The sequence below is a fragment of the Acomys russatus genome, chromosome 2 (assembly GCF_903995435.1).
Source record: "Acomys russatus chromosome 2, mAcoRus1.1, whole genome shotgun sequence".
In the NCBI taxonomy this organism is placed as follows: Eukaryota; Metazoa; Chordata; class Mammalia; order Rodentia; family Muridae; genus Acomys; species Acomys russatus.
The window spans coordinates 737,648-746,111 of record NC_067138.1 but is presented as its reverse complement, the minus strand read 5'-3'; the positions used below and the strand labels follow the sequence as shown (position 1 = coordinate 746,111).

Genomic DNA, 8,464 nt, shown 5'->3' with positions numbered 1-8,464 from the left:
CTGCCCTTCTAACTACAAGGTCTCAAATAGCCTCAAGTTCCCGTATTTTTGGTTTTGTTGTTGTTTGTTTTAAACAGGAGCACCCCAGGCCAATAAACAATTATACTACCAGAGAAGTCAAAAGTCGGATTATTTGCTTGAGAACTGCATTAGCTAATCTCTCTTTCCTTCCTCCCCTGCCACCTCTCATAAACACAAACACACAACACACAAATTTTTGACACAAGGTCTCATTATATAGCCAAACTCAGAGATGCACCTGCCTTTGCCTCTTGAGTGCTGTCCACCCCCCCCCCCCCCCGCCCCAGACAGGGTTTCTCTGTGTAGTCTCTTGGCTGTCCTGGATTCACTTTATCGACCAGGCTGGCCTCAAACTCAACAGTGATCCACCTGCCTCTGTGTCCCATGTGTTGGGATTAAAAGCATGCGCTGCCACACTTGGCTTGAGTGCTGGTATTTAAGGCACCATGCCTACAGATCACACACACACACACACACACACACACACACACACACACACACACACACTCTTCTAGTCTTTATTTAATGTGCATGTGCTATGTGAGTTTAAGTGAAGGGGCATGCGGTTGAAAGCAGGCATTGGATCTCCAGGAACTGAAACCAGTCAGTTGTGAGCCACCATGTGGAGTGTTGGAAACTGAGCCCATATCCTCTGTAAGAGCAGCAAGTGCCAGGCATGGAGGTTCACACCATTAATCTCAGCACTCAGAAAGCAGAGGCAGACAGATCTCTGTGAGTTTGAGACTAGCCTGGTCTACAAAAGAGGGTCCACAGGCCAGGAGTGGTGGCTCACGCCTGTAATCCCAGCAATCCTAGCACTTGGGAGGCAGAGGCAGGTGGATTTCTGTGAGTTCAAGGTCAGTCTGGTCTAAAAAGTGAGTCCAAGACAGTCAAGGCTGTTACACAGAGAAACCCTGTCTGAAAATAACAACAACAAACAACAAAACAAAACAAAACAAAACAAAGCACAAAGAAGAATGGAATTTGGCTAGGATCTAAATCTGAAATCTCTGTATACTCTTGACTGCCTATGAAGAATAAAGTGTACTGGTAATCAGTGAGCAGTGACGGTTGGGTACCAGGAGGAGAAAAGTGCTCGATGGGCGGAGCTTGCTCCTCCCTTCTCCCATGCCCCTGGGGAAGATCTCCCATCTCCTCACAAAGCCAGGCTGCAGCTGTAGGTAGAATCACCTTTATTGGAGCATGACCTGTGACCTGTTTGGGGTTTGCAACCCTCAAGCTCCATAGGTAACCGGGGTAGGGGATATAGTATCAAAAAGGGGTGAGTTGAGCTGGTGTGGGCACCGGGACTGGCTGGAGCAGCTGGCAGGCTGGAGCAGCTGGGCCTGGCAGGTTCAAACTGAGGTACAGCAGCGATGGGCGTTAATACTCTGGGAGGGGTAGGCACTTAGGGGTGCGAAGGCACTTGGAGTCAGAGAGAGGACAGGGCTGCAGGCGGACTGGGCAGGGCCAGGCCCGGGTTTGGCAGGCACTTTGGGGAGTGCTGGGGCTGGGCAGGCTGGGCCCTCACAGCCCAGGAGGCTTTGGTAGTGGCAGGCACAGTCTCTGGGCTGGGTCTGCTTTAAATACAAGGGACACCCTTATTGCTCATCCCGAAGCTCTGAAGGCAAAAACTTGTACTGCTGCTGCCGGATCTGGGCAAGCTTTTTCCGAGCCTCTTCTAGCTCTCGCTCCTTCCGAAGCATCTCTTCCTGTGCTGCGATAATCTGAGGAAGGAAGGGCCAAGCAACTCAGCAAAATGCATTAGCACTGGCAGGTGGGACAGTGCAGGCAACATGATGGGTTCCCAACAGTGTCCCTCTGAATAGCTCACCTGGGCAATGCCCCCGACCATTTTCTCCTTCACCACCACTGTCTCATTCTCCTGGTCTTCAAAAGCTGCAGCCTTCTGGGCCGCCTTTACCAAGTTATCTGAGGCCCTCTTCACTGCATTGCCAGCAGCCTGCACAAGGAGCAAAGAGCGACTCATGAGAGCTCAGGGTTCTAGTTCAGAGAGTCCCTTGACTCTGCAAACAAACGCTCTCGGGTGTGATAGTGTTAGCTGTCACCTTTACACACTGTGGGGCCACCTGGGAAGGGAGCATCAGCAAAGGACTGTCCGGATTAGGGTGGCCTATGGGTTATCGCTGGGGAATCGCCTTGACTACACTGACTGATGTGGGAAGACCTGCCCACCGTGGGTGGCACTATTCCTTGGGCAGGAAGTTTGGATTCTATGAGTAGGAAAAGCTCAACACTAGCTTTTTCCTAGTAGTGCACGGCTCTCGGTTCTTGACTGTGAATATAATGTAACTGGCTGCTTCAAGTTCCTGCTGAGCTCCCAGTAACGATGGTCTGTGACCCAGAACTGTGAGCCAAATACACTCTGCCCCCTTTCAACTGCTTTTGTCAGGGTGTTTCCATCAGCAGCAGTGCAGCTGAGGGACAGTGGGTGGGTCAGTTTCTTACCTGAAGCCGTTTCATTGCCTCAGAGTCCTGATCTGCTTTGACCTTGCAAGCTACCAGGAGCTGGGCTGTGGAGGCAGCTACCTGCTTGGCTGAGGAGATGAGTTTCTCCTGGCTGGCATGGCCCTGGACAGCTGCGTTGGCTGCCTCACACAGATTGTTGGTGGCTGCGGCCACCATACGGGCCTAACGGGGACAAAGAGTTAAGATTAAAGTGAGCCTCTTGCTCCGATCCAATCCAGTCCAGCTTCCTCAAGTCTGCCCAACCCAGAAAGACGCAGCGCGTGCTCTGCACTCACAGCAGAAATGAGGCCCTGGGACCACTGCCCGTCGTCCAATGCATTGGCTGGGATGGCGCCCACCTGCAGGAAAGAGAAGTGAGCCCACTGAGACCTAGCCTGTCCTGACCACAAAGCCTTTTGGGAGGCTGAGGTTTTGAGTGGGATGACAAAACCATGGCCACTGTGGCCTCCCTCTCCTGGTGTGAGCACTGACCTTTCCCTGAGCCACCAGCTCCCTCTGGGCTGCCGATGCAGCTTTTACTAGTGCACTGGTGGCTGCTGCAATGGACTTGGCAGCTTCCAGAATTTGCTCCTCAAAGTTCAAGGACTCATCTGCCTCCTGTAGAGAGAAGGTTACAGTGGGGCAGGGAGCGGGGGGAGGCTGTGAGAAAGGGGACAGAGGTGGAGACCTCTTGCTCTCGTGGGGGTGGAAGGGGAGAGAGCAGCCCTGACCTTGGGTTTGGCCCGGGGTTTCAGCTGCTCCAGCTTTTTGGCTGCAGCTTCAATGGCAGCTGCAGCTCCCAGGAGCTCGTTCTCAGCAATAACAGTTGGGTCCTCTGGGTCCACCCACTCTGTTCCTGTGGGTGAAGATGGGAGGAGGAGGCTGAGGCAGGGTGAGGATGGAAGGAGGAGGCTGAGGCAAGGTGAGGATGGGAGGAGGAGGCTGAGGCAGGGTGAGGATGGGAGGAGGAGGCTGAGGCAGGGTGAGGATGGGAGGAGGAGACTGAGGCAGGGTTGGGAGGTCAGAAGCACTGGGGGCTACTTAGCATCTCCAGGCTCTGTCACCTCTGAGGACTAGAAGCACAGGCTAGCTCAGAGCCATGTAACCAGGAAGCAGAGACTCTGCCTTGACAAGAGTTTACCTTCCCTCCCTGTCTCTCATTACCTTACCTTTCATGGCCTCAGCAGCCTGGATGAGCTCAGTCACCGAGCCAGCCACTCGCTTTGAGTGTCCCGTCAACTGCTGCTTCAGTTCTGGGTTTGGCTTCTGAAGGGTCTGTGGATGGAGAGCACAGTCAGATCCGAGGCTCCACCTTGATTTGTGGCACCAGGCAGACCGAGCTCCCGACTCTCACCAGAGCACTCCACACACCCTCCAACACCTCCACCTACTCCAGCACACAGTGCACCATGCAGCACACACAGTGCAGAGTGGGGCTGGGTCACTCACCGGCTGACAAGCAAGGAGAATGATCAAATGAGAAGAGATGGTAAGGGCGGATTAGGGGAAGGTCAGACGGGGGAAAGGAGACAAGAGAAGAGGAAGAAGAAGAGGTGAGTAGGACAAGCAAAGACCATAAGAACAATGGGGCCTGACAGACAGGAGATTTGGAACAAATGGATTTGGGAAGAGTTGGTAGGGCAGGTCTGGACGAGAGGAGCTTAGGAAATTGACTGTGCACGCAAAAGGCGGGAACAAGGAGCAATGGCGCCTTACCAGCAGCACGTGGTCCAGCAGCTCCAGGTAGCCATTGGCACATTCCCGGCCATAGTGCAGGGCTCGAAGCCTCACATCAGGTGCCACCTCTGGGTGGAAAGCTGCTTCCTGTCCCCAGAGCAGCAGGTTAGCTTCAGAGCTTCCGGCCTCCCAAAACCCTGTAGTCTCACCACCTCACCAGCAGCATTTCTACCTTGCAAGCCCGAAGCATATCTGCAATCGCACGTCGGCTCAGATTGGCTGTGGCAATGACATCTTCCTGTCGACAGGAGTTGCCAGCAGCAACAGCTTTGGCTGTTGCCATAGTAATACCCTTGGTCATTCGGATAAAATCTTCAGGGGTAGAGGTCTTGGCAGGTGGCTCTGGGGAACAGAAGACCTGTTGGGAAAAAAAGATTTTACAGTGTCCAAGACCGGAAGACAACAGTCACGTGATTTAGGTCACAAATCCATGTGTTCAAAAAGCTCCCCCCACCTTTTCCACTTGTCTCTCATTCATTACATCTCAACTGAAGTTCCCCTCCCTCCTCCACACCTCCCCTCTAGATCCCGGGGTGGGCCTCCCAGAGATATCAAGCTGCAGTAAGACTGGGCACATACCCTCACATTAAGGCTGGGGGAGGCAACCCACAAAGAGGAAAGGGGTGCCAAGAGTAGGTCAAGGAGTCAAGACAGCCTGCTTTCTAGCCTGCTGCTAGGAGTCCCGTAAGAACACCACCTACACAACTCTAACATACACACAAAGGACCCAAGTCAGACCCACACAGGCTCCTGACTGTTGGCTCAGTCTCTGTGAGCCCCTATGAGCCCTGCTTGGCTGATTCTATGAGCTTCAAAATGCTTTTCTAGGGTAGCTACTGTGGGTCAAGTCCTTCAACTATTCCTACATCCCGGGTAACAGAGAGCAGGGCTGGTCATGGTTCCGACTGAGACTGTGTCTGGGAACTAAGCCGTGACTCTTGGCCAGAGTGCAGCTCAGCAGAGGCACGGTGGGAGGTCATGTGGGAAGTTTGGTAACGAGCAAGCACTATGTGGAGGAATGCAGGCGAGGTCTCATCAGTCTTGTCACCCACTGCCCCTGGCAAGCACTGTGTGGAGGAATGCAGGTGAGGTCCCATCAGTCTAGTCACCCACTGCCCCGGGCAAGCACTGTGTGGAGGAATGCAGGTGAGGTCCCATCAGTCTAGTCACCCACTGCCCTGGGCTTGTGCTCACCGCCAGTTCCTGCCTTATGTGCTCTGTGGTGGCCTCTAGGGCCCGAGTGCCTTTGGTGGCCTCATCTTCCACAGCCTTCACTGTCTTGAGCAATGATGTCACATTGGTCACCATCACCTGAGGGCAGCAGTGGAATGGGGGTAGAGATCATGGTCAGAGCTGGAGGAAGTGCAGCAGCCATCCCCTCTGCTGCTCCTCGCTGCCTCCAACCTTGGCAGAGTTCTTGAGCTGCCACACGGCAGGGTCATCTCCAACTTTGCCCGCCGCGGCCTTCGTTGCACTGATGAGGTCTCCCAGGGCCTTGGCTACGTCCTTTACTGCATTGATCAGCACCACCTGTGTGGGAAGAGGGGCCTGGCTTGTGAGCTGGGGAAGGGCAACAGGAAGTTGAGGCTTTGGACAGAATTAGGGATGATAGGTAGATACCTGAGTTTCTGGGTCTTCGGCTCCCAGGCTGGCTGCACCAAGCTTGACTACATCAGCGAGACGGGTGATGGTGGCCACTGAGGACTGAGCAGCTTGTGCCAACCTCTCCTGGCTCCCAGCCGCGTTCTGCACTAGGACCTTGGTGTCCTCCACAAGAACCTTTGCTGTCTTTAAGATACCCTCCCTGGGGAGGCCCCAGCCTGGTCAGCTTTCCTCAGGGTCCCAACCCGCTGGCCCATGCCAACCCGCCTCCCTCTGGCCAGTTCCCTCCTCACCGGTGGTCAGCAAAAGTCTCAGCGCCCTCACGGTTAAGTGTGCCGGCAGTAGCAAACATGATGGTGGTGTCAAGGTCAGCAATGATGCCAGACACAGCACTGGCTGCTGTGATGCAGGCCTGGGTACCACGATTCCCAGCCTGGAGTGCAGCCAGGACATGGGAGACCTGGAGGCAAAGTTATATGGTGCAAGGTGATTACAGAGAACAACAGAGACACAGTGGGGAAGTACCCGGAGTTGAAAAAGACACACAACCCCGCCCCTCACCCCAGGTCAGCAGTCACCTTCTCGGATACTCTCCGCGCACACTCTATGAGCTCCTTCTTGGTGTAGACATCACTGGGGCTACACTGCAGGGCACCTGCCTTAGTGACCAGAGCAGAACAGCCATGGCCCAACTCCTGTACTCGGTGCTTGATATGGGCACCTATCTGTGAAGAGCAGAGGGAACATTGGTGATTTTATAAGGGAGCCGGGCAGTGGTGGCACCCGCCTTTAATCCCAGCACTAGGGAGGCAGAGGCAGGTGGATCTCTGTGAGTTCGAGGCCAGCCTGGTCTACAAAGTGAGTCCAGGATAGCCAAGGCTACACAGAGAAACCCTGTCTCAAAAAAACAAAAAACAAAAAAACAAAAAAAGAAAGAAAAGAAAAAAAAAAGAGTGCTCAGGGACCTCCACTTTATCTAGAGGAAGCTTTGAGGACACACAAAAAACTGGACCAGTGCGATAGCTCAGTCAGTGGGTAAAACACTTGTGTGAGCCTGATCACCTGACTTAGATTGCTCAGAGTCACGGTGGAAGGAGAGAACTGATTCTGGAAAGTTGTCATTTGACCTTCAAATGTGCACTGTGACATGTGCACATCTGTACACAGTGCACACATACACACTGATAATAATAAACAAATAATCTTTAAAAAGAAGCATACACCACAGACTAATGGAGTTGTAAGAAAAGGCTCCCAGCACAGACTCTTTTGGTTTCTTATTCAAGCAGGAGTCACCTCCTACACATGGAAAACAGTGAGAGGCACCACATGGTGAGGCCTGGTCAGGCACCAGGGGAGGAGGGAAGGCACACTTAGGCTTGGTTATTTGAGTCAGAGCTGCGGCTTATGATCCAGCCTATGTGGGCTTATGGAGGGGTTGGGGATTCGGTGTGTCCTGCTAAGATCCAGTTACTCGTGTTCTTGGAAAGAAAAGCCAAGAGCTTAGGCAAGGATGAGCGCCATGAATTGGCAACAAGGAAGTAGTAAGGAGGGAAGTGACTCTCAGCCCAGTGGAGGTCTCACAGGGTTGGCAGAGGCCAGAGAAGCAGAAGCCTGTGGATCCTGAGCTGTCCCTTTGTCGTGTCTACACAGCCCAGCTCACTGTTTATGCAGTGGCCTTGAAGGTGTGCTGTCCTTCACCTGACAGGCTGGAGGCTGGAGTGTGGGGCGGCCCTGGAAGCCGCCATGGGAACAAAGGCATGATCTGGAAGCTCCTGAGGAGGCAGAGTGGCCTCCGTGTTTACCTCTTCATTTTCAGCAGCCACAGCTGCAGGCTTGGCTTGCGAGGCCAGTCGGCCATAGTCACTGGTCAGCTGGTTGGCAAGGGGGCCCAGCTCCTCGGGGCTGGTGTTTGACTTTGTTACCTAGTGATGAGGGAAGAAGTGGTGTTCTGAGCAGGCCAACTCTCTGAGGGCAGTCCTCTGATGTCCCGAACTTACCATCTCTTGAACAGTGACAGCAATGGCCTTGGCTGTCCTCACCATGGTTGTCTGGTAATCTACGAACGAACCTTCTGGTTCACCCATAGGTCCTTCATCTAGCTGAGGGAGGAGGACGAGTCAAAGAGGAACTGTCAGGGCCACCGCTGCTGTGCCCCAAGTCCCTAGCCCAGGGCAGCCTCTGCCCACAGGTACCCTGGCCCTCACCTGGTTGATGGCCTGCGTGATGGAGTCCACCATGCCACCGACGACTCCTGCAGCGCTGGCTGCTTCGTTGAGTGTTGTTGTCAGGTCGTCCACAGCCTCTGTCATCATCTGCACAGCCTCCTCCAGGGCCTCCTGGGTGTGTGCTGCTTGCTATGGGGACGCACAAGTGAGGAAAGCCTGTAGCTCCTGCTCTTCCAGCTTGTACTAGCAATCACCTGTCCTGGGCCCCATCACTACCTTGGGGTTACCACCAGCCTCCTTGGCAGTGTACAGCAACTGCAAGGCAGACTCGGCCAATGTTTTCGTCTGGTCCAGAAGTGCCATCTGCTGTGGGTGGCTCAGGGTCTTCGAAGCAGCACCCACTGCAGCCAGGGTGAGTGGTTCAAAGTACTGAGCCATCTGGGACACCTGAAGCAGGAAGCTGGGGT

General features: G+C 54.0%; 1 protein-coding gene across 1 annotated transcript in view; it reads right to left on the bottom strand.

The window, feature by feature from the left end:
* Positions 1 to 1,350: 1,350 nt before the first annotated feature.
* Positions 1,351 to 8,464, bottom strand: part of Tln1 (talin 1) — a 31,605-nt gene continuing 24,491 nt past the window's right edge. Inside the window, exons 40-57 of the mRNA XM_051157162.1 lie at positions 8,274 to 8,444; positions 8,037 to 8,186; positions 7,830 to 7,931; positions 7,635 to 7,754; positions 6,408 to 6,554; positions 6,123 to 6,289; positions 5,848 to 6,031; positions 5,632 to 5,757; positions 5,422 to 5,538; positions 4,400 to 4,585; positions 4,207 to 4,314; positions 3,660 to 3,765; positions 3,222 to 3,346; positions 2,983 to 3,108; positions 2,787 to 2,849; positions 2,491 to 2,673; positions 1,856 to 1,984; positions 1,351 to 1,748 (exon numbers count right to left, since the gene is read on the bottom strand). Of these exons, the coding sequence (XP_051013119.1) occupies positions 1,623 to 1,748; positions 1,856 to 1,984; positions 2,491 to 2,673; positions 2,787 to 2,849; positions 2,983 to 3,108; positions 3,222 to 3,346; positions 3,660 to 3,765; positions 4,207 to 4,314; positions 4,400 to 4,585; positions 5,422 to 5,538; positions 5,632 to 5,757; positions 5,848 to 6,031; positions 6,123 to 6,289; positions 6,408 to 6,554; positions 7,635 to 7,754; positions 7,830 to 7,931; positions 8,037 to 8,186; positions 8,274 to 8,444 (2,436 nt within the window). The 3' untranslated portion in view covers positions 1,351 to 1,622. The remainder of the gene's footprint in view (positions 1,749 to 1,855; positions 1,985 to 2,490; positions 2,674 to 2,786; positions 2,850 to 2,982; positions 3,109 to 3,221; positions 3,347 to 3,659; positions 3,766 to 4,206; positions 4,315 to 4,399; positions 4,586 to 5,421; positions 5,539 to 5,631; positions 5,758 to 5,847; positions 6,032 to 6,122; positions 6,290 to 6,407; positions 6,555 to 7,634; positions 7,755 to 7,829; positions 7,932 to 8,036; positions 8,187 to 8,273; positions 8,445 to 8,464) is intronic.